At 49.7% G+C, this 25506-nt stretch overlaps 1 protein-coding gene across 1 annotated transcript in view; it reads left to right on the top strand.

Annotated features, from left to right (window-relative positions):
- The first annotated feature begins 5073 nt into the window (after nt 1-5073).
- SSUH2 (ssu-2 homolog (C. elegans)) overlaps nt 5074-25506 on the top strand; it is a 30673-nt gene continuing 10240 nt past the window's right edge. The window contains exons 1-7 of the mRNA XM_015560340.1: nt 5074-5144; nt 20812-20910; nt 21225-21306; nt 22580-22709; nt 23423-23483; nt 24504-24628; nt 24934-24959. Of these exons, the coding sequence (XP_015415826.1) occupies nt 5117-5144; nt 20812-20910; nt 21225-21306; nt 22580-22709; nt 23423-23483; nt 24504-24628; nt 24934-24959 (551 nt within the window). The 5' untranslated portion in view covers nt 5074-5116. The remainder of the gene's footprint in view (nt 5145-20811; nt 20911-21224; nt 21307-22579; nt 22710-23422; nt 23484-24503; nt 24629-24933; nt 24960-25506) is intronic.

The following is a 25506-nucleotide window of genomic DNA, read 5'->3' as shown; positions in this document are numbered from 1 at the left end:
AGTCGTGTCACCTCTTGGAGCCTTTTAAAAACCACCTGTCAGGTGGAGATAATAATAATTGTGATTTTTAAAGTGCAACCCAAGTGTCCATGGATGGATGGATGAATGAGTAAAGAAAATGTGGTCTGAATATATAAAAGAATAGTATTTGGCATGAGAAAGGAAGGAAATTCAAATATATGCTACAATATGGATGAACCTTAAAGACACTGTGCTAAGTGAAAAAAAACCAGCAACAGAAACACAAATGCTGTATGATTCCGCTTCTATGAGGTCCATAGAGTAGGCAGATTCACAGAGACAGAAAAAATGGTGGTTGCAGGGGCTTGGTGTTCAATGCGGACAGAGTTTCAGCTGGGGGTGAAAAAGAAGTGCTGTAGGTAGATGGTGCTGGTTGTACAATGTGAATGTGTGCACTTAAAACTGGTTAAAATGATGAATTGTATGTTATGTGCATTTTATCACAATACAACATTTTTTTAAAGTGCTATGTAATCATTACCTTCTGTGTGAAAACACAATCTACCTTACCCAGAATTGAGCCTTTCCACATGCCTACATATAGAAATGGCTGAATCCTGAATAATTTAAAATCCCGGGTGAATTCTTGATGTCAGTTTATTAGGTGGTTATGGTGGCACTTTGGGGTCAGAAGGAGAGAGGAGACATGGAGAGGGTGGCATCTGTATTTGAATGTCCTAAGGCTGCTCAAGGTGGAGCTGCCACCAACTGAGATAACATCTGTGCCTCTGAAATGCTTCCCAATTCTCACTGTGGTTATTACTGTTGCCCCCGTGAGATTTGTGCCCTTGAGGGAGGAAAATGAGGTCCTTCCCTGTGGGTTGATAGAATGGCCTCCCTACAGCACTTAACCCAGCATTATAATAAATCTTTATCCAGAGCTGAAGAAAGTTCCTCCATAAAAAGGGAGGAAATCAAAGACAGATGGTGGGAAATTGCATTAAACTTTTATGGGTTGTATCTTGAAATGACTTTTTTAAAGAAATAAAAGGTTAGAATGCTGAGTTATACCGAATGGGTTCCTTAAGCCAGTGTTTCTTAAAGTGTAGACCCCCTGAGTTGGTGGGAGTCTCGTAACAAGAACGCACGGTCCAGGCCTCCACCTGACACATCCTGAATCAGGATTTGGGGGGGTGGATGGAGCCTGGGACTTTGTATTATTGACAGACCGACCCCTTGGTGATGCCTATGGACTGAGTGAAAAATAAGAGCCGAGGGCCAGCCCAGTGAATTCATTAGGAAGCCTGGGGCAGACACAGCGGCCATCTGGGTGGCCACCATTTGGTGGGAGAAAACCCAGCGAGAGGGCCAGGGCACGGAGGTGTAGTCACAGGGAGGAAGCCTCCATATTCCAGAGCTCCTGTCTGCCCCGCCGTGGCAGCCTTGGGTCCTCTGCATTGTAAGTAGTTGGTTATGAATTTGTCTCCCACCTAAGACTGGGAGTTCCTTGAGGGCAGGAATTACCTGGTTTACCTCTCAGGAGGGGCACACAGTAGGCACCTGAAGCGTTGAATGAGAATCTGGTGACCTTTCTGGTTACTTAGACATCAGATTTACTTGCCAGAAACCTCTGTCTCTTAACCAGCCTGGTCTTTTTGCTGGAGTCCAGAGATGATAATTTTTATTTTTTTTTAATGCTTTTGATTTGAGAAAGAGAAGAAGGGAGAGGGAGACATCAATGAGAAAGAAATATCGTTGGCTGCCTCCTGCACACGCCTCACTGGGTATTGAGCCTGCAACCCAGATATGTGCCCTGACCAGGAATCAAACTGGTGACCTTTTGGTGTAGGGGTTGACACAAACCGCTGAACCACACCAGCTGGGCCAGATATGGTGGTTTTGAGAGAGCAGATCCATACCCAGACTGTCCATTTTAGAAGGAAAAAGTTCTATCCTTCTGTGACGGAAGTGGTTCCATGTAAACTACCTGCCATCAGGTAGTTCCCCTCACCTCACAGGATGGCGCCCCAGCAGGACGCAGTTTCTGGCTGGTCGCTCAGCCAGGTGAGTGGAAACCCATGTTGCTGAGCCCGTGCATTTCCTCACCGGGCGATGGCAGAAGCGGCCGAAGAGAGAGCCTCACAGGGGTGTCCACAGAGTGGGTCGTGCCATCCACTCGATTGTTAAAATTCTCCTCTGCTCAAGTCACCCTTTGGTGTGTGTTAGCATGGGGCACAAGTATCTTCACATTCTTTGCCCATTTAGAGAAATCGACACGATATCGCTCCCAGATCTTGTTGCCGCCAGTTTTCCAGTGATGCCCCTGACCATCCAGCCAGACCACTTTTCCGCAGCTCATGAGTTGGTATAGACTTGTCCCCGTGGTACTTCTTTTCCCAGGCAAAATGCACAGTCAGGTGCATTTCAAAGTCCTGCCCTCTGGGCACCTTCCCTTCACCTGTCCCTCAGGAATGTTTTACTCTTGCAGCATCCACTTTTGGGCTTGGAACCCAGTCTGCACCGACTCTGACGCCTCAAACGGTTGATTCTGCGACCACTGTTCGCTTTGTGTAATTGCGAAGCTTCTGCTTTAACGCCCTTCCGAGAGGCCCGGTCCGACGGCAGGAGGCTCTGTGCACCGGATACATCTTCTGCTTGGTAAGTGGGAAATGGTCCCCATTCCGGACCAGCTCTCCGTACTCGTGCCCGTGGATAGGTGTCCTGAGATTCAATTTTGCCTTCTTCTCCTCCTGACAGCCCTTAAATTCTTGAAGGCACTGCTGAGCGCTCCCTCTAGGCCCTTCCCTCACCAGCATCTCCCCCTGCAGTCATGCAGTGTGCCTTCTAGAATTCCCTTCTAGAGCTGCGCCCGACCCTCGTATGTGTCCTGCAACTCTGACATAGCCTCCAGGCTCAGAGACCAAACTCAGAGATTACATAGACTCTATAGGTTCTCAGACAGCAACAAATGGGTAGGGTTGGCTCTTAGGCAGCAGCCTTCATAGAGCAGATGTTTCAGGAGCACTTGCCCTGTGCAGGACATGCGGATGCTGTGATGGATCATGTCTGTGGACCACTGAGGCCAGTTCAGGAAGAAAAGCTCTCAGAAGCCCACTTTTTTATATCAACAGCAGTGATACGATGAAGGTGAAGTGCCTGGCACAGTGTGGGGGCCTCCCTTCCCACACCCCAAACTCCTTTGACACTACTGGGAGGTGAGAACCAGAATTTGCCTCATACAGGCCTGGGTCCTAGAATTAGGGATGTTTGCTCCTGACACCATGAATACTGGGTGGTGGTGGGCACATTATTTTCCCTGAGTCACTCAAGCTGCCTAAGACAGCACTCTTGTGTCGATGCCTAAGCAAGGTTAGTTGGTTTGTTCACCTTCCATGCATTTAAAGAGATATTTACTAACCCATTACTATGTCATCTACTAACCCGTTACTCATGTTTAGCAAAGGACTGTCCCTCCTTTTGACCTACACTCCCTGGTTCCTGAAATACAACTCATGATTGTCTGCATCTGGCAACCTCAAGATTTCTGGTCCCTTCCATACTCAGCTCTATTTAACATTCTGTTCCTTCTGTTTGTCATTTTACTGATTTCCTATGATTGTTTTTCAAATGCCGGAGGGCTTTAGGCAAGTATATATTGCTGCTTTAAAAGTATTCAAGTTATAATAGTGGCATATTGTTTTAGTTAAGCCACAGGTGGTCGATCTATCAATCATCTATCTTTCTGTCATCTATCTATCTACCTATCTATCTGTAATGTTTTAGCTTAAACACACACACATATGTACACAGACATAGACACACACACATAGATGCACACATATTATGTTTAGAGTGAAATATACACACAGCCAGCCAGAAACATCCTGTTCCCATGGAGACAGTTCTATAAGGGCTTAAAATCATTGCTTAATGTATAAAGGTATCAAAAGACAAATTCATTCCTCAGGATCTTGGTCTTTCTCATGCATATACAATAATGAAACTTACATAACTCTCCAGTTTAAGAAATTCAGTGCTCTTACCAACTATAAAAACCTATGTGTGGGCATTGAGCTGTCTGTGGGGATATAAGAAGCATTTGTCAAATATTGCTGCAGCCTTTATGCTGTCGCCAGTATCCTGCTGGGTGGGCAGTGAGTGATGAGGTGGAAGCAGTGGAGAGAGACTGAAGGCACTTGGTGGCACACCTCGGAGCTGTCTCCGCCTGTGCGGCCGTGACAGATTAATCAGTGCATCCCGGGCGAGCGCAGCCGCCAGTGTTCCTGGAGGACCGGCATGCACGTCCCCTTGCCCTGCGGAGCAAGGCTTCCGTGGCCAGAGAGCCCCAGGCCCAGGGGTCAGGGGTCATTGTCAAGAATTCAGCGCAGGGAGAAGGGGAACAGCGCACACGCTTTCACCTCTGCCCCCAGGTGACCCAGGCCCTTGTGTCCATTGCTTAGACTCATCTGAAGGAGAGGGGCGAGCTCCCAAGGGCTTGAAGGAGGGCCACGCTCCAAGCAAAAGGCTTGGAAGCGACCTTGAGAAATGCCCCAGATGTTCCACAGGGGACTCAGTTGGTGTGACAGCAGTGGCCCACGCAGCCTGGGTCGGGAGCTGGCTGTGCCCACAATGTGGTGTGTGACCTCGCTTCTTCCCCAGTGAGACGATGTGACGCTCAAGACCTGAGAGGCCCCTCCGTCTCTTCTCTCCCCCTTGGGGAGGTACCCCCTCATGGTTATTACACTTTTCTGCAATCCCCACCCCAACACTCAGAGCCCGCCTTCTACTGCGCAATGCAGCACAGAAGTCAAGGGCTCCGGCTTGAGTCAGGCGCATGAGGTTTGGATTCAGCTCAGGTGAATGGGCACCTAAAAGTGCCCACCTCCTGGGTGGTGAGGACTCGGGCTACTAGTGGCGCCCAGTAAGAGGCTGGCACATAGGAAGCCTGGTGAGTAGGAGCTCCAGGAACCCCTGTCAAAGGGCCCAGAGCGGCTACTCTCATGGGCTAGGTGGTTCCCCTCTGATGTTTCCCTCTGTTGTATTCAAATCAGGCAACAATGGGCCTCCCGTCCGGGAGGGGCCGAGGGTAGTCCCTCAGATGCTGGCGGCCAAGCCACTGGAAGGGCAGAAACCTCTTTGGCTGGACATCTGGACCATGGACAGGGATCTGAGTGACGAGGACAGTAAGTACAGCCGGGTGGTGCGGGCGCACACCTCTGTAGTGGGCACCGAGCCCGAGTGCTGCTCGGGCTCTGTGTCTGCCCTGCAGAGGGCATCCTTCCCTCCGTCCCTCCTTCTCTCCTTCTCTCCTTCCTCCTGTGTGCAGAGCCCACTCCCAGCCTGCAGGCTGGTGTCTGCAAGGGCCCCTGGGCAGTGGAGAAGGATGGTAAAACCCAAGAGGAGAACTTTTCTCCCTAAGGACTTAATACATCCAAGTCTTACAGTCCTATCCTTCCTTTCTCTGTCGAAAGTCCCCCTCCCCCAGAGCCAGATGTAAGTGTGACTGTCAGGAGTCTTATTTCAATCACAGCTGGGCTCAGCTCTTAGATGAGGTTAATTTAAAAATGTCATGAAAGGTCTTTACTCATGGTCTCCCTCTAGCAAAGAGCCGGTCTGTTCATTACCGCTCCCGAAACAGCCCGGGCGACCCCTTCCTGTCTTTACTGGGACAAAAATACAGTGGAATATAAGGACTATGTAAAGAGACAACGAAAAAAATGGTATCTTTAGGAAAAAATGTGCTATGTTTAAAAAATTTTTTGATCCTGAATTGGAATGAGGAATGCTGTACAGTCTCAGATTGGTAACTGGGAGGCTAGGGTTCAACACCGACGCTGCTGTGAATGCCTGTGTGATCGAGGGCCAGTCATTTAAACTCTCTGAGCCGCAGTTTTCTCATCCATGAAGGGCGATTGGGTGCGGAGTTCTTCACCTGGAGACCATGAAGGGGTGGGCAAAATGTTGTGTGAGTGTGCTTTTTTGGAGGTGGGAGTCCACAGCTTCATCTGACTCCCAGCGAGACCTAGTCCCTTTTCATAGTTACTGAACTCGGGGGCCGCAAAGGTCCTTCGAGGGCCCAACGCTCTCTGTTGTCTCTGTTGTTATCTCAGAGCTCTAAGCTTCAGAGGCCAAGTGCAATATAAAATAAACTCATGCTCTTCTTAGGGCTCAATTCAAATTTTTCACATTGAAGTGGAAGCTGTATGGAGATATCTTAGCATGTGTTTGAGGAGGACCTAACCTGACATGTTGGAAATTGTGCGTTCTTAGTCTTATTTTAATAAGCTCCCACTAACATTCAAATGCAGTCTTTCCTGTCAGAACACTGCTCATTAGCAGCCTTTCCATTTATATTGGGAATTTCTCTGAGTAGAAACGGGCTAAGTCAGATCTCAATTCAAATGCAAGCGGGGCCCATTTGTGCTGGGAGATTTTAAGTCATTTAAGCTCGATGGTGTCATCTTGCAGATTTAATCAAGGATTAATTGGCTGTACAGTGCCTAAAACATCACTCAGTCTAGAGCAGGCATGAAGTAAATATTGACTCTAGAAAATGATCAGATTTTACCCTCCAGAGCTTTAAAATGAAGCTGTCATTAAGGGGAGATATTATCACCTGTGATGTTTCTGTTTTGGCGTCATCCTTTAGTAAGCAAGGTGAGAGTAAGGCAAACGTTTTAGTTTCCTTAACATTCCAAAATGATAGACTCCATTCTGTCATAGGGTCGCCCCCCTGTGTGGACTTCTAACCCAATCAAAGCTCAGGGCAGCACTTAGGGCCTCCTGCAAGGGATGGGGCTGCCCCGAAAACGCTTTAGAAACAGAGTTGATGCACTCTGGAACTAAGTAAAATTTTCTCCCGGTTTCAGACTTACTAATTACTACAGGACTTCCATAATTTAAATGTCCTTCTCAGGTGAGAGGTGGCTGCCCACTTTGTCCAGTTGAGTTACCTTGCCCAGCCACTGAAGTGCTGTCCCTGAGTTTTTGAGTCTATCATGTGGGCAGCTTCAGCAAGAGACGATCCTCCTCCTCCAACACACTTTGGGACCAAAGGTCGCACAGACTGGGACATTCTGGGATGTGGCACCCACGCAGACGCCACCTTGAAGGCCGTTTAGCACCTCCACTGGTGGATGCTGGGATGCCTCCGACAGCATCGCCAGCTGGAGGCAGCATCCCCCCATTGAGGGGAGCTCCTTCGTGGTGGGCAGCTGCCCCTCCTACAGCTGATCCCGTCAAAAGTTCTCTTACAATGAGTTGATATCTGTTTCCCTGGAGCTTCTACTCTTTGGTGTTTATTCTACCCCACAAAGCTCCTCAGAACCTGTCTGTCCTGTGTTTAAAACAAGAACTCTTCAGTCTTTTCTTCTCCTGTTTCTTCGATGGTCTCAGACATAATATGATTTTAATCATTCTTCTCTTAGAGGGAGATGTCCTTGCTCAGAGCTGAAGAGGAAATATCTCCTCCTTTATTCTAAAAACCATATCTTTTGTAATATAACTTCTTTGATTGCAGACTTACAGCCCTCCCAGAAATGGTAAGTCAGAGCCTCTTCAAGTACGATGGACTCGAACTGCAGCCTCTGGTAACTTTAGGAGGAGGCTGCCCTGGTCCAGGAGCGTAGGACCTCAGTGGCACCTCCTCATTCCTGGTCCCTGGTCCCTAGGGAGGCGGGGGCAATGATCTGAGGCCAAAAAACTGTCGCTATTAGTGACTCAGACTGAAGAGATGGGACTGGCATCTGGACCAGCTCCGGTCCCCGAAGGTTTGTTCACAGAGTGCCCCCGCCTTGCTCTGCGTTGGAGATCAGAGACTGGATCCGAAGCTGTCACGGTCCCTGGGTGGGAAGGGATGCTGCACTTCTGGGCAGGGGCCCAGTTGCCAAGAGCCTTGGTCACTGACCTTGGGCCTTGGCGTTTTCCACACATCTCTTAGGATGGAGGCACAGCCACCAGGGATGCAGGCCTTCCCTGCCAGGCTCACCCCAGCCTCTCAGGGCCCCTCTGGTCTTTCCTAAGGGCTGCCACATCTTTGGAAAGGGATTGTGGGTCTGGAAACTACTAGTGGAAAGATACTGTCGCCTTTGGGGAGTAAGAAATAAAAGTTTTAATGGCATCATATCATAGCTTAGTGGGGAGCCCAAGAACTCTCCCAAATTTGTTTGCAGATCTCTTATCCACAGCACTACCTTCTCCTCCCTGAACCCTGGTTTAGGGAAAGGTATTAAGGCCCTAAAAGTAAAGTGATTTTTCCTCTAAGACTACACAGCAGGCTAGCTGCTTTGTGCTGTGCTCATGGCTGGGGCAACAAGGATGAATAGAACACTGACCTACCTTCAAGGTGTTCAAAGCCTAGTAGGGGAGGCAGAACCCAAGCAGGTATTTTACAAGTAATCTATATATATAAATGGATAATATGCCAAGTGTCCCCTCGGGAGTTCGACTGGGAGACCAGGAGTTCGATCACTCTCTATAACGTGTGCTGACCACCAGGGGGGCAGGGCAGAACACGGTGGACAACGGCTGCAGTGGCGGCAGGGCGCTGAGGGAGCAAGGGAAGGAGGAGGCTGGGAGGCGGGGAGCCTGATCGGCCCTGATCTCCGGCCAGGCCTAGGGACCTTACCTGTGCACGCATTTCATGCACCGGGCCTCTAGTACTTCTTACAAAGCCACTCGGCAAAAGCAATGATGGGGAGTGGATTCTCTTGAAGGCAGTGGAGTTCTGAGATCACAGAGCAGGAGAACCCCACCCAGGCCGGCTTTGCGGGGGCGGAGATCTGGGCCGAGTCTGGCTGAACCAGGTGATGGGATGTCATGGGCAGAAGCTGCCAGAGCAAGGGCTGGGAGAAATGGCACAGTGTATGTGTGAGGATGTATGCAGACCTCAGTGTCATGAAGTGACAGGCCCCCTCCAGAAGGGACAGGCAGCTCTTAGAAAGCCTGGCCCTCACGTGGGCCTCTCTGGGCGCGATGGCACCTTCCACAGAGCGTGGGTTTTCCCTCCCACTTAGTGGAGCTGTGTGGTGGTGCTTGCTGCATTCTTCCCTGGCACAGAGGGGCTGCTAACTCAGGGGAACTCCTTCCAGGTCTTCTTCCCCCATTTCTCTTGATGTCGGTCTCACTCACATTATATTTTCTCAATGTTCCCCACCCCAAAGCTCCCACACTTCTCTCTCAAGCCTCAAGCAGGCTGTCTCTCTCTCTCTCTCTCTCTCTCTCTCTCTGTCTCTCTCTCTCTCCCTTTCTGCTCCATTCTGTGTTCCTACCCCCTCCCCCTCCCCAGGGAGCGGTCTTCTCTCCTCTCACCCTGCTCTGGACAACATAGGAGGAGTTTCTCCTCATCATGTGAGCAGAGAGAACCTTTTCTCCCCACATGTAATGCAGGGCCTTATCGGACAGGTCCGGGAGCCTGGACATCAGCTGCGGGCAGGAGTGAGCCCCTGCAGTGCGTGAGAGAGGGGATGGCCTGCCAGCTTGCTGGTCTTGGTAGGAAGGCCTTTAATTAGTGTAGCCAATTGTTTGTGTGTTTGTTGTTCCTTTTTAAAAGAATAGTTTATTGATTTTCAGAGAGAGAGGAAGGGAGAGAGAGAGAAAAATATCGATGTGAAAGTGCAACATGGATCGGCTGCCTCCTGCACGCCCCCCACCAGGAACGGAGCCCGCATCCCGGGCTTGGGCCCCGACCAGGAATCAACCAGCAGCCTCCTGGTGCATGGACGACACCCAACCGACTGAGCCACACCGGCCAGGGCTGCTTGTTTTTTTAGACAAAACAGGACTTCTTTCTTTTCTTTATCTTATAATCACCTGAACCTCCTTATCTTTCTCTTTTATTTTATTCTGAATGGTGGTAAAATACCCGTAACATAACATTTGCCATCTTGACCATTTCTAAGTGTGCAGCTCAGTGACCTTCAGCGCCTTCACATGGTTGGGCAACCGTCACCTCCATCCATCTCCAGAATGTTTTCATGTTCCCACCTGAAACTGGCCCCGTCAAATGAGGACTCCCCATTCTCCCCCCCAAAAAACACCATCCTACTTTCTGTCTCTGTGAATTTGACCACTTGACTCTCCCTTGCAGCATCTTAAGTATAATTTAAGTCATCAGACGTCTCTGTCCACCAACTGTATGCAAGCAGCAGGGGCGGGGGCTCCCTGTCTAAAAGGGGCTCTCGCACCTGCTGAAGGAGATAAAGTATAAAACAAGCTAAAGCAAGACAGGAGTGGGGAGCCGTTGGAGCAGAGAAGTGGCATGATTCAGGGCTGTGAGGTGATGAATCTGGAATCGGGGGCAGACGACGTGGGCTCTGTGTATCCTGAATAAGGGGGTTGGCAGTTTAAAAGAGCACTGAAGAGGCTATCCATGAATTGTCCCTTTCTCTGCGAGGAAAATCCCCCTCTGGACAAACAGAAAGCAGCTGGTGGCTGATGAGCAGAAACGCTGCCTTGGTAACACTTTGCGAAGCCTTCTCTGCAGCCGCTTGATGCCGTTGGCATGGAGCAGTAGGTGTTCAGCCAAGTGGGAAGGCCGTGGGGGCTTGGAGTCAGGACCTGAGTTCTAAGTACTGCTTCTGTCTCTGCTGTGGATGTCTGAGCTCGTTGCCCCAAATCACTTCTCTGAGCCTCATCTTGTTCTGTTACAAACTGGGGAAAACAGTGGTTGTTGTGAAGCCCAAAAGAGATCATGCCTGCGCCATCCACTGGTGAGCCACCGGCACCATGCATGTGTAAGGGTGGGGCGGCCCAGCTGGACAGCTGCCCTGGGACTCAGCCCCAGCACCAGGGAGACAGCGAGGGGCCCGGTGGCCCCCTCTGGGGTGCCCTACGCTGGGTGTCACACAATGCCCTGTGACGTCCGCGTCCCTGTTGTGCCCGATGAGATCTGCACAGGAAATGACGCGTCCGCCCGTAGTTCTGCCTGGAATCCTTTATTTTTATCCATAACATAATGGCGAGGTTAATTTAGCGCTGACGATTGATGACTGCCCTGGGAGGGCGGGGTGGCTCCCCGTTATGGATGGGGCTCTGGCTTTCCCACCTCTCATTCTTCCCCACTTCCTGCCCCTTTGGTTTGCAGCAGGACATCGCAGCCACAGGGCGTTCCCCTGTCTCCTCCTGAAGGACAGTACTGATGCCCTCGCTGACCCGAGACTTCTGGTGGGTGGGGCCACTGCTTTCTTTCTCTGCCTGACATTTCCACTGTTCCCTGGCTCAAAGGAACACAAAGAGAGAGGAAGACCTTGCCTTCTCGGGCCCGTGGCATTGACTGAGCATTTATTAACGCCAGGCTCAGGGCTGCGTTCGCATTCTTATTAGATGGGCACGAGCGTCCGCTTGGTTTCACAGCTGGAGAGTTGAGTTCTGTGCGGTTGTGTGGCTGGCACAGGCTCATGTACTACCTGGCTCAGCTCCAGGGGATCCGAGCCCAGGTTCCTACCACCGAGCCTCAGGGATTCTGAGTCCAGTCACCCTGGCCTCCGTCCAGCCCTGACCTTCAGCTTCACTTCGGATAACTGGGCTCACGGGAGCTGCGATGGACGTGCATGGGCCCTGGTCCCAGAAAGTTCAAATTCCAGCCTCCACCTTCCCCTCAAACCCATCCTCACAGGTGACTGTCCAGGTCAGGGTGGGTGGGCAAAATATGGCTCAGGACCCAAGGCCTGTTTTTGCAAAACTTTATTGGAACAAAGCCACTCTTATTCAATTGTGCTTTGAGCCACAATAACGGAGGTGAGTGATTGAGACAGACCGCTTGGCCCACAAAGTCTACAATACTTACCACCTATTTATAGAAAATGTTTGTGGGTCCCTGGGTCCCTGGTGGCTAAAATAGCTCAGGATGCTAATAAACACATTAGAAACAAAATATTGGGAACTAAGGTATAAATAATTCCATATTATCACACCAGGGGCTTCAGTGCTTATTGGCAGGCCACAGTGTGAAGCTTTGGGACGTTGCGCCACACCCATGTCCATCCTGGCGCTCTCACCAGTTTCATGTGCTTACAGATGTTTTCCTGCTAAAAAGGCACTCTCTACATCTGCAAACGTCCTTCTGTTTCGGCTTCCTTTTAAGTTTCCTGCAAGGAGAAAGATACAGATGCATCTGTGTTTGAGGACAAAGACCTTTCTCGTCCCCTTTTCAGCTACCACAATGGCTGGCAGGCCATTCCCTCTTTCAACATTTGGGGGGAAGAGTAGAACGGGGTTGTTCACTGGTCATGTGTTTCAGCATTTCAGTCTGTCTCACCACCTCCACTCCACTTCCAGACAAACGAGGCTGCTCTAATTTAGAACAAGGTATACTTATTCTTCTGGCCTCTGTTTTTTATTAAACTCAAAAGGACAGTTTTAGTTTGTGGAGGTCAAGAGCTATAGACTTTAAAGAGCTGCCTAAATAAATAAATAAATAGGAAAAAGAAAAAGAAAGAAAAAAGAAAGACAGGCCTGGGTGGGAGGTGGTTCAGCTGGAGGTTTGACCCGTGTGTGCTCCAGGGACTTAACGCAGAGAATCACCTCCACTGACCATTTTCATCAGTTCACCCTCTAGGGCCAACTCCCTGTGATTAGCTGGGCAGCTAGGAAGAGAGTGGAGGGATTCTGGTCCCTGAGGGCAGCAGGGGCTTCAGGGAACGGGTTTGAGGGGTGGCCCAGTGGGCTGGAACTGGATCAGCTGGAGCCTCTCCCCTGCTCTCACTCCACCGCTCTGCACCCTTGGGTTCTGGAGTGACCTCTGAGCCGCAGACTCCTCGTGTTGAGTGGAGTTAGAAGCCCTACCTTCCAGGTCTCCAGTGGAGGGTGGGGTGGAGCAACAAGTGAGTGGGCAGATGCTTCTTGAGTTGTCCTGAGTTTCCGGAGACCAGTTCTTATATTATGCTCTCCTGCTTGGAGGCTCAGGCCATGTGCCTTATGTCGTAGCCTGACGGATCAAGATGAGGTTTTTCAAAATTTCTTTTTCTTTTCTTAATTCAATGTTACTTTGCATTAGTTTAGAGTGTTCAGCATAGTGGTTATGTGGTAGGCAGTTAGAAAGGCATGGGCAGAGCAGGGACGAGGGAGCCAGGTACAGAAGGTCACCAGGGCGGAGAGCCCCTGCCTACCAATGGGCAAAACTGGGAAAACAAGGGCCTTGCCCCACAGGGTGGCCTCTCCTAGCATATCACTCCCTGGTCATGCGGTGTAGACCCCCTGATCTTTGATGTCACTGGTCACGCAGTTCGGACCTTCTCCCTTCCTCCCCCCCCAATCCCTCCCCACCCCCCACCCCCGCATGTTGCTAGTCATGCAGGTTAGACCCCCCATAGAGAAACATTCAGACTTGTGAATAACTTTTGTGAGTTTATTTGAGCCAAACTGTCAACAATTGCTGGGAAGCAAAATATCAACAGATTGAGATAATGCTCCAGAGAATGGCAGTTTTCATCTTGTTCGATAATTACAATCAAAAGAGGAGACATAAGTGGGTTACAGGAGATCCAATGGTGATAGATTAGGGAGGTGGGAGACAGCTAAGCGGGAAAACCACTGGGATTGGATAAAAAGTAAAATGATAAACACATGCTTCTTTTACATAGGTGGGTGCAGGATAGTCAACAGTCAGTGATTAATTCGATAACAATGAGGGGATTTGTGGTCTCTGCAGAGCGGTGCCTGTGCTTTGAGGGGTCTGGAAAAAGAAAATTGCTTTGATATTCCAAATATATAGATGCAAAAAGACAATAGGCTCAGTTTAGGTAAAGATTGACCTTTGTCCTGGCCTAGGACATAACTGCCGACCATAAAAACTGGTTTTCGTTTAAAAAGTTTTAATTTTAGACTATAGTTTGAGGTTATTTTAGGTCTCTGAGTTTGCAAGGCCATCACACAGGCCTTCCTGAGCTTGTCAGGTGTAGTATGTGGCCTCTTTTTGACCACACGTCCCCCTTTGGGTCATAAATCAATCTAACGGATGCCTGGCCGACCAACCTTTTGGTTGGATAATGAGGTCCCATGGTGCTAGGAAGACTCATCCCTAGGATGTCTCAGTGTTAGCATTTGTCTAGCTGAATAGGGTGGACCATCGGGAATGGGCCATAACCTTAGATGTCATTCAAGGTCGAATTATTATTATTATTCAAAATAAAAAGGCAGGTGAATGGGAGGCAGTCAGATCCTATATGTCCTTGTTAAAAAATATTCTGGATCATTTCTAATATTTTAGCTACTATGATCTGAGTCTTTTTTTCTGCTTAAGTGTTTTTTTAAAATATATTTTATTGATTTTTTTACAGAGAGGAAGGGAGAGGGATAGAGAGTTAGAAACATCGATGGGACAGAAACATTGATCAGCTGCCTCCTGCACACCTCCTACTGGGGGTGTGCCTGCAACCAAGGTATATGTCCTTGACCGGAATCGAACCTGGGACCCTCAGTCCACAGGCCGATGCTCTATCCACTGAGCCAAACGGGTTTCGGCGAATGCACATGACTCTTAAAGCGATCCCTATTTTGGCTCTGAAGGAAATCAAGTAATTCTCCAAACATTCAAGACTCTATATGTAAGATATAATCTGTATAGCTGAAAAACACCAGATTATTCATTTTAAAGTATGTATTGGCCCTGGACAGGTATCTCAGTTGGTTAGGGCAGTGGTCGGCAAACTGCGGCTCGCGAGCTACATGCGGCCCTTCCCAACAAAATTGCCCTTTCCCATATGCCATATATTATTATTTGTTGGGGTGGATACAGTAGGCCAGGACTGGGTGAATCCAATATTCCATATAGATTGGGGGCATAACAGTTCACCTTTTTAATTTTCACAATCAGATAGTGAGAAAGATTCCCATTATTTATTGTTTTTAAATATGGCCCATCTACTTCTCATTGGAAGTATTCTAGTGTTCTTGAGGATGGTCCCTATGCCAGCCAGTTGAACTCCTGAGAATTTAAGCTTAGGATCTAACTGAGGAGCCTGGGTTTTTAAAACACACCAAAGTAGATCGCATTTCCCATCCAAAGTTTTCCAAAATCCAGGAGAACTGTATGAGTCTCATATGTGTTTGGCCTGGGCTTCTGGACCCATTATTGTTGACCATTGTTTCATAGCTACTTCAGATTCCATTTGCATTGGCATAGAGTGACAATAGGTTCTGTTGCGTTAGGATATAGGCATGTTCTCATTGTTGGGTTTATGCATGAGTTTTTATAGTCTGTCCTATCCATTGAGCTAAGGCTTTATTGTCCTTTCCATACTGCTTCCCACCCTTTTCCTTCTTGAAACAACATTTCCTCCATATGACCTATTTTAGGTAGAGAGTCTTTTTCTAATGAATGACGTTCTTCATTAGCTGCAAGTTCAGCTTGTCCTAGAATGCCAAGGCCAACCCCTACTCCTCCAAGTATTCCCCTTTTATTTCTTTTAGGGACCAATGTTATTGGATCCACCAGGAATGTTGTTGCCATTGGGTAGCTATGGGTTGGGAGCAGTTGGAGTATACTGAATGGACTCCAAACTGTTGAGTTTCCCATGCTATAGTTAAGTGGTAGAGGTAACCCCAAAATGAGCTAGAGTTTGGGCTTTCCACAAGCATCCAGGAGTAGTTACAGACGTATTTACCCATCAAATAATCCTAATCATTTTTGAAATGGGGACCTATTAATCTTTTTCTGGTGTCATGGACATCCAGACACAAGAGCATGGCTGGTGAGTCTGAGGACAAGATATTCTATGACAGACAGGGCAGGTCACTGCAAGCTTTTTCCCATCACATCCAGGTGTTTTTCTTAGCTTTTCATCATCCATTCCTATAGGTATATAATACAGATTAGATCCATATATCTACCACGGGAATTATCAGTGAGGCATTCTTGAGGTATTTGCCCTTTATAAAAGATATATCCAGAAAAAAAATGTACCAACGCTTAGATTTATAGGAGAAGACCTGTGTGTGGCCAACAAAGTGTTAACTTCATTATCATAACTGATAATCAGAATATCATTGTCTAGTAGGTTGGAAAAATTAGCAGGTACACAAGTTAAATTTTTCATTTCTAATAAGGGAAAGGGTCTGAGGAGACAGATATTGTTCCACTAGGAAACAATAGGAGGATAATAACAATATAAAAACCATTTTATGTACATTCAATTAATAACAATTAGGTGATATAAGAACAAGGTTTGAACAGTGTCAGTTTGTGAGCATTCAGGCCTACTTGACGTCTTGTGGTAGCTGTCTGCCTCTGTGGTCGGCTTCTCATCTTTGAACAGTCTTTGTCAGGGGAGTGGAAAGGCTTCTGAAATTTGGCTAGTTGAATTTTGATTGTACCATTGGTACGTTCCACAAGTCCTGAAGACTGGGGGTGATAGGCTAAATATTACAGATGATTTTATTATTTGTTCAGTGAACTCAGTCCCTCGGTCACTATGTAATTCAGAGGGAATTCCCCAATTGGGAATTATATTTTCTAATAACAACTTACTAACCATTAAGGCTCTTGCTCTCCTGCAAGGGAAGGCCTCAGCCCAGTGAGAAAACATACAAATCATAACTAATATATATTTGTATCTCTGAAATGGTTGCTTTTGGATAAAATCCAATTACCATACTGCAAATGGACCCAAAGGAAGTGGGCAATGCCCTTGGGATCCCTGGAGTGGTTTTCCTGGGTTATATTTTGGACAGAGAACATCTGCTGTACACATTATGAGCGATAGCAAGAGAAGGCTTTCAGTAATATTGTTTACTCCCTGAGATCATCTTTTCAGGACCCCAATGTGTTAGCTCATGTACATGCTGAAGGGTAGGGAGTTGGGCCCCTATAGGTAAAATAGGTTTCTGATTGGGTCCAAGCCATATCTGTCTCTCTGGGTCAAAGGTTCCCCCTTTTTGTTGCCACGTTCCCTTTTCTTCCTCTGTAGCTGAATGTTGATAGTGGAAAAGATAATCTTTTATTGATTTAATAGAAAGCAAAGAACATTCTGGGGTCTGGATAACTTGACTGTTCAATGCCGCCTGCTGAGCTGCAGGATCAGTGGAATGATTTCCTTTTTCTCCATGGTGGTAGCTTTAGAATGCCCTGGGGTTTTGATCAGTGCCAATTGAATGGCATCTACAAATTCTGCAACCAGTTTTCCATTTTTAAAAAATGCACCTTTGTTGTTGAAAGTATGACAGATGTCCCCTCCCCCAACCCCCTTAACCTCCTCCACCCACTTGCCATTTTTATGGGCTTTCCTGAGGAAGTTAAGAAGCCACACTGCTTCCATAACATTCCAGAATCCTGAGCTACATCAAATGCATAGCGACTATCAGTATAAATATTGGCTACTTGATCTTTGGCCAATTGACAAGCCCAAGTTAGAGCAGTTAATTGGGCTTGCTGAGCAGATCTTATTTCAGGTAGATAAGAACTTTCAATTATGTCCACTGTGGAAGTTATTGCATATCCAACTCAGAAATGTCCCTGTTCATCCTTTAGATAAGATCTATCTGTGAACCAAATTAAGTCACATTGTCATTAGGAGTTCCCCGTAAATCATTCCTAGGAGCAAGAAGGTGTAAGTAAGCAAAACACACTTGTAGGTGTTTTCATCCTGTAAAGAGGGTAATAAAGCTGCAGAATTAAGATGATTACACTGAGTTAAAGTAATATTAGGTGCAGAGAGCAGGAGCATTTCATAAGAAGCCAGTCAACTGACAGAGAAGTGTTGAGTGTGATGAGAGTCCAGTAAAGATTCAACAGAACAAGGAACATGAATGGCTAAAGGAGAGACCTGGCTGGAGCAGAGATCACCCTCACACAGGGAGGGAGTCCTTTGCTACTGGGTCTAGTTGCTGACTGTAATAGCCCATAGGTCTATGATGAGCTCCACGTTTCTGAGTTAGAACTCCTAAGGCATTTCCTTTACTTTCGTGTGTGAAAGGAAGAAGGGACATTTATAATCTGGATGTCCCAGAGCAGGAGCTTTAACAGTACTTCCTTTAGAGCAGGGGTGGGGAACGCTTTTTCTGCCAAGGGTCATTTGGATATTTATAACATCATTCTTGGGCCATACAAAATTACCAACTTAAAAATTAGCCTGCTATATTTGGTCAGACATTTAATTAACTCATCCCTAATCCCTTGGCAGGGCCACATCAAATGATTCCTTAAATGGCCCACAGGCAGGACATTCCTCACACTTGCTTTAGAGCAAGCATATCAAACTCAAAGGCAAACGCGGGCCAAATAAATGAGGCATGCGGCCCACGGACTGAGAGTTTGACATGCTTGCTTTAGAGCCTACATAGCTTATTTTCATTTGCGCTTCCATTAGGTTGGATCACGTTGATCTGACTTCACTAGGGCATATAGAGGCCGGGCTATTGATGAAAAGTTTGGAACCCAGTTTTGACAATATCCAGTCCAACCCAGAAGTCCATCTAAGCTGCTTTCTTATTTTTGGAAGAGGGAAAGATAGGATTCCTCTAAGTCTCTCAGGGTTAGTCAGTAGCCATCTTTAGATATGAGATGGTCATGGTATTTTACTTGAGATAAGCAAAATTGAAGCTTATCCTTTGAAACCTTATGTCCTTTTACAGCTAGCTGCTGCAACAGGTAAATTGTGTCCTTTGGGGGAGTCTAGTAATGTCCTATAGCATAAAAGTAAATCACCCACATACTGGATTAGAGTGGAATCTCTAGGAAATTTAACATCATTTAAATCAGCTTTTAATATCTGGGAGAAATAGGTGGGACTTTCTGTGTATCACTTGGGCATTACAGTCCAAGTAAATTGTCAATCTTCCCAGGAGAAACAAAGAGATATTGACTGTCTTTTTCTACTGGAATGCTGAAAAAGGCACTACATAAATCTGTTACTGAAAAATATTGGCAGTCCACAGGATTGGTTGATAATAAAGTAGGTGGATTTGGAATCCCAGGATGTCTGGGACCCATCCTTTCCATTTGGTTTCTTTACTGGAAAGATAGGAGAATTACAGGGGCTTGTACATGGAATTGTAAGTTCCCCTTTTAAGTAATCTTGTACTAGTCTAACGGGCTTAATTCCAGCTAGTGGATCTTACCCTCTCATCTTTGTTGTCCAGTCCCCCAAAGCCCCTGCTCTCTGGCAACCATCGTTTGTTCTCTGTGTCTATAAATCTGTTTCAATTTTGTTTATTGATTTTTGTTATTTATGTTTCATATATGAGAAAAATCAGCAGATTTATAGTGAGCGATTCTCCTATAGGTTCTGCCTCGTAAAAGTGCTTGGAAAGAACATGGGCTTTGGAGACCAATGGACCATGGTCTTAATGCAGCTCCATCACTACTGGCTGTGTGATCCTGGGCGAGTCACCACCTTTCTGAGCCTCCGTGTTCTCATTGGTAGAACAGGGTAGGAATGGTCTGTCATTTGGGGTCATGCAACAAGCAGACACCAAGACGGCATTAGATGTGCCAGAGGTCCTTTGGAGATACTTGTGAAGGGAAAAAGGGACAGGGAACAGACGGGGGCAGGGACAGCCTTCAGACCTCAGGGCCGGTCAGACATGTAAGAGGAGAGTGGGAAGAAGGAACATGAGAAGGAGCTTCAGAACATGGTGTGGGCCCAGCTCACATGACAGCTCAGGGCTCTTTGCCCATGTCTGTGGGGAGTCCTAGGGCAAAGACTGTCCATCATAGGAAGCTGTGTAATAAACTGCTCCACATCTCACTGTCTTCAAACCAACCATTTCACTATGTTTCATTATTTTTCAAGTCAAAATTTTGGGCAGGGCTCCGCTGGGTGATTCTCCTGCTTTGCGTGGAACGAGTGAGGGTCTGTCTTAGTTTGGGCTGCTGTAACAAAAACACATAGACTGGGGGGCTTAAGCAACAGACATTTAGTCCTTTTAGTTCTGGAGGCTGGGAAGCCCAAGATCAAGGTCCTGGCAGATCTGGCGTCTGGTGAGGACTCACTTCTGGCTTGTAGACAGCTGCCTTCTCACTGAGTGTGCACATGCCAGCGAGAGAACACCCTCGTCTTTTTCTCTTTTTGTAAGGACACTAGGGTCTTTATGGGGGCTCTGCCCTCATGACCTCATCTAGATGTAACCACCTCCCACAGGCCCATCTGCAGATACCATTCCACTGGGCAGTTAGGGTTTCAACATTGGAGTTGGCGGGAGTTGAGGGGAGTGACACAGCCATGCAGTCCAAACAGGTCACTCAGTGGTAGTTAGTGGGCAGCTTGGTCGGGCCTGGACGGTCCCAGATGGCTTCACTCATTTGCCTGGTGGCTTGGCCGGAGTGGCTAGAAGGCTGGGCTCCACTGAGCCCTCTCCATTTGTTCTTAGGGCATCTCCACATGGTCTGACTGGTAGGATGGTCTGATTTCTTACATGACAGCTCAGGGCTCAAGAGGGAATGCTCCTAGTGGTCAGAAGTAGACGCTGCAGTCACTTCATCACTTCCATTGTGTTCCTTTGGTCTTGAACCTGCCCGGGTTCAAGGGGAGGAGACATAGACCCATGTTTCAAAGAGAGAGAGGGGCCTTAAGAAAGCGTGACCATCTGTAACTCAGTATGCATCTCCAGGGTGGTGGCCTATGACAATGTTTATAAAGCTCCTGTCATGGTGACTGGCACAGAGCAGGTGGCCCTCAACCAGGAGCTGCCATTCTCAAGGTTTTCCCATCCTTATAATTACCGCTGCGACTATCCTGCCCCCACCCACCCCTCTCACCCTGCAGATGTGTTCTGCCTCCTGAGGGTGCCAGAGAGAGCCAGGCTTAATTAGGGTGAGGCTTTTAGTATGTGCCTGCCCTCACTGGTCAGCTTCCTGGGAAGTCCCCGTAGACGCCCCTCCCTCCCTGAGGCTCGGGACCACCCATCTCTCTGCAGGTGTGGCCGACCTCAGCTTCGAGGCCGAGAGCCCTCTGGTGCCCCCAGTTGAACTCCTGGAGAGGCTGCCCAGCTATGACTGCCTTTGTCAAGGAGGCGGTAAGTCTGTGGGGTCTTGGTTCCTACGTCCTCTTCCGGGGGCTTCTGATTGGGGGGACGTCTCTGGATCAGGCCAGTGCTGGGGTAGCTCCCCTTTCCTCTGGGGGCTGGGAAGGCCCTTGTCACTGTTGGGAGGGAATGGGAGGACATGGGCACAAGCCCTGTGTCCGCGAGCATCCCCTGACCATGACCCTTTAAGACAGAATAATGCTGATCTTCTCCCTCTGCTCCCTCTCACACTCGGCCCCTCTTTCCTGCTTCCACCACAGGTGTCCGTTCCTTTGAGCGAGTCCTGACTCCTCCCTCTCTTCCAGGGCAGCAGATCTTCTTCCCGCCTTTGGAGGCCCCACGGAGGCCCCCGGAGCAAACATGCTGGTCCTCGTTCCTGGAACACAGGTGAGCTGTAGGTGTGACCTGGTGACCCTCCCGGAGCCATCGCACAGGATCACGGGGGGTGAACTGCTCCATCACCCTTGCCCCCAAGAGCCCCCCTGGGGGGGGCCTCAGGGGCCACAGATCTCAACCCCAACAGCCCATCAGGATCCAGACCTGGGTCAGATTCTCCAGGGACGGGGCCTGGGAATCTGTATTTACCATGCTCTGCAGGCTGCTTGGCTACCAAGCCAGAGTTGAAAACCATAGTTGCAAACTATGGCCCTGGGGTCAAACCCAGCCCACCGCCTGGTTTTGTGAATCGAGTTTTATGGAACACAGCCCTCTCCTCTGTTTTACTTGCTGCGTTCCCACTGCAACAGCAGAGGTAAGTGGCTGAGACACAGACTAGATGGACCGCAAAGCCTGAAATATTTACTCTCTGGCTCTTTCCAGAAAAAGCCGGCTGCTCCCTGGAGAGGCCCACGCCCTCCTTGTTTCGCGAGGACTGGGGCAGAGTTCCAAGGTCACAGCCAGCTTTGTGCCCAGAGAGGGGGAGCCTGGAGCGCCTCCCCTCGGCCACCTCTCCTCCCTGTTGGGAGAGAATGAGAGGGCATGGGGCACAAGCCTTGCAGCCTGCAGCCTCCCACAGGCAGCCAGGTCCTGGGGCTGGAGACACAATGCACATGAGAGGGGCTGACCATGGGAGCTGGGCTGCTGTGGAGAAACGCATGAAGATGTGAGCGGGAGGAAGGAGGAGAGGTTGGGGCCGGAGAGCTTCCTGGAGGAGGGGACCTGACAGCTGGGCCTCAGGAGAGCTTTGTAGCAGGAGGGGGAGGTGTCCAGAGAGCAGGCCGAGGAGGGTCTGCCTTCCCCTGGCCACGCTCTGGTCCAGCTCACGGTGAGTCACGAGCTGTGGTCGCGCCGTCACTGGTTCCTGGCTGGTTCCTGGCTGGTTCCTGGCTGCGGTCCTCCCGTGAAGGGGCTCACAGCTCCTCTGGTTGAGGTCAAGCTCCCGAGGGCAGGGACCAACTAGCCCCACCTCCTTAGCTGTGATGCCTTCTCTGGCTGTCCATTTCCTCATCTCAAAATGGCATAATTCATCTTTAAGTATGTTTTTATTTTTATTTCTGAGATTCTATCAACCGACTCCTGAGCTCACACTTGAGCTAACACTCGGTTCCCATGGACCCCTTCGCTGACACACCCTCCATCGTGGGACTCCTGAGTGCTTTCCCGCCCTGGGGGCCAGTGAGGGCCTCCCCAGACCCCTGCCTCTCTGCTCCATCCCCGACAGAGTCCCTCTGGTGACAGAGGAGGTGGCGCGTGAAGCCCTCCTCAGCTTTGTGAGCTCCAAATGCTGCTATGGCCGCTCAGCCGCCAGCGACCTGGTCATCCAGCAGATGAAGCAACAGATGCTGTGCCGGGTAAGGGGCCGGCCTGGGGGGCCGTGTGCCGGGTGAGGGGCCGGCCTGGCAGGGACTGGTTAGAGCAGGGTAAGGGGCTGGCTTGGGGGGTCGTGTGCAGGGTGAGGGGCCGGCCTGTCAGGGACTGGTTAGAGCAGGGTAAGGGGCTGGCCTGGGGGGCCATGTGCAGGGTGAGGGGCCGGCCTGGAGGGACTGGTTAGAGCAGGGATCTGGGGAAAGAGCTCTGCATAGCTGTGTGGCCTTGGGCAAGTCCACTGACTTCCCTGGGTCTCCGTTTCCTCACGTGAGAAAGGAGGAGCCAGGTGATGTCCACGATACCTTTCTGGTGTGTGATTCTGTGGACGAGGATCAAGAAGGATCATGGCTTCAGGCAGATCAGCTCCTCCAGGGGGGACCCTCAGGGCAGTGGATTCCAGGGGCCTCCACCTGTCAGAAGGCAAATGCCTCTCCAAACCTTGCCTTAGAACATTCCTCGTATAAAGAAATGGGGAACGGAAATCTCCCCGTTGTGAGCCTGTCAGGGAGATTCCCTGGGCACACTGACCTCCCTGCAGACGTGCCGGGGCAGTTGGGACAGAAGTCGCTGGTGGCAGCCTGCTCTGAGCAGCCCCTGTGCGGTGTGTGAGACCCCTGGTTTCCCCACTTTTTGCACAAAGCTCCGTATTCCTACGGCCAGGAGTGTGTGAGTGGACATGATGTCTTTTTTTCTACAGTATCGACTGGAGACTTTCAGCGAGTCCAGGATAAGCGAATGGACATTTCAGCCCTTTACTAGTGAGTTGTCTGAAATGAGTGTCCCTGGGAGCAAGTCTGGCAGGAGCTAGTCTGAGCACTCACCTGGAAGGATATGCTCTTCTGCTGGAGCCTCGGTCTCCCCGTCCCCTGTAAAATGAGAGGGAGGGCTTTCGTGGCAGAGACTGACTTCCCCGTGCTGGTCTTCGCACTGCTTGCTGTGCAGAAAGCGGTTAGCAGAAGGTCCTGAGAAAGCCTTGCATTTGCCTTTGGCCACAGGCTGGTGCTGCCACGGGAGAGCTGGCACAGGCAGCGTGTGTGCTCGGGCGTCTGCTGCCCCCCAGGCTGCCCCAGGTCCCCGTTCACTGAGCCAGCCCGCCTCCTGCCGACCCTGCTAAGGCTCTGGGTTCTGTCTGGGAAGCCCACACCCCACCTGTTCCCTCTGCTGACTCCTTTGTTTCATCCCTCGAGACTCAGCTCACAAGTTGCCCCTTTTATGAAGCCTTTCAGCATTTCTTCTCCCACCACTTTGGTCCCCGGCAGAATGAGTCAGTGTCTGGGATTTCGGAGCCCTTTATGCGATTCTTGGCCAAAGTGCTCACCCTTGGGTTTAGCTGTATCTGTTCCCTTGAACAGAAGAGGAAGAAGCCGGTGGGGAGGAGACGATAGGGGTGATAGCTCTTGTGTGTTGCGCCCCGGCATGTGCCGGCCCTGTGCTAGCACGCAGATGCCGTCTGTGTAATGGTCACTGCCAACCTCTGCGGTGAGTGAAAAGTTATCCCCATTTTAGAGATGAGACCGTGGAAGGTCAGAGAGGTTAGGTAACGTGTCTAGTGTTACCCACCTGGAAGTAGAAGAACCAGGAGTCAAACCCAAGACCCTTCAACCCCAAAGCTTGGGTGCTTCACTACGAACTCCAGGGGGGCCCGGATCTACCCCTCCTGGTAGCGCCGGGGTCTGGCCTATGCCTGGCACCACGGGAAGGCTCGTGCTGTTCGGTGACTAAGTGAAAGCTTGTCCCGGCCGCCGTCTGCTGTCTCACAACGCTCGCTTCTGTGTCAGACCATGCAGTTGATGGGCCGAGAAGAGGGACCTCCCCCCAGCTCTGGGACATCAAGGTCCAGGTCCCCCCGATGTTCCAGGAGGAAACCCGGAAGTTCCAGGTCCCTCACTCGTCACTGGTCAAGGTAACACCCGCTTCTCCCGAGCTGTTTCCCAGAGGCTGTGGGTTTCCTGAAACATGAGCCTTCTAGAAAGGAAACCCCCCACCCGGGCTGCTGGTTTATTTCTGGGCTGTCTATTCACACAGCGAAAGAACGGTCCCATTTACAGAAATTGTCTCCAGCTTTGAATAGTGAGCATTCACATTCCTACACCCTCGGAGTGTTTGTCCGCTCCCGCCCCACCCCCTGTGGCCTGACAGTAAACGGATGAAGGAAAACGTCTGGAAGTTAGTAGGGGAACAGAATGTAACTTCTCTCCTGTTTCACAGGCACTTAATCATGCCACGAAGCAAGGGTAACCTAACACACGACAGGAGCATGGCTGAGACCCTTCATGTGGTGTCTCAGCTGATTACCTGTCTGTCTCCACTGCGGACCTGGAGTCAAGCCTGTGGTCTGCCCCGTGTGTTTTCTTAGCGCTGTGAGGTGGACACCGAGAGCTAGCTCAACGGAGTGTTCCGTTCTTTTCAGCAGTGATTAAATTCCAGTAGCTAGCTCGGTGCCGTTCACAAAAACGCTGTCCATTTTTACGGCTCCTGTTCCCAGAGCCCCCTTCGCCACTCAATGGGCGAAGGACCCCGGCCTTTGTGGCTCAGCCTGGGCGTGAGTTAGGATGTGGGTCTGGGAGAGCAGGTCCCCTTCACAGCACCCAGGACAGACCTGGCTGGGCTCTGAGGATCTCCTGGGCTTGACATTCAAGGCCCTTGGGAATCCTGGTCAGTGGGAAAGGCCATCTTCCCCCTCTGGCTCTGAATGGCGGCACCTCTGTTTGGGATGGTGACATGGGGGCAGGGATGGGGGTGGAGGTGGTGAAACGGCAGGTGACTGAGAAACTGGATCCA

Source organism: Myotis davidii, unplaced genomic scaffold (assembly GCF_000327345.1).
Source record: "Myotis davidii unplaced genomic scaffold, ASM32734v1 scaffold73, whole genome shotgun sequence".
Taxonomy (NCBI): Eukaryota; Metazoa; Chordata; class Mammalia; order Chiroptera; family Vespertilionidae; genus Myotis; species Myotis davidii.
Note: the sequence above shows the minus strand (reverse complement) of the source record. Positions and strands in the feature narration are given on the sequence as shown.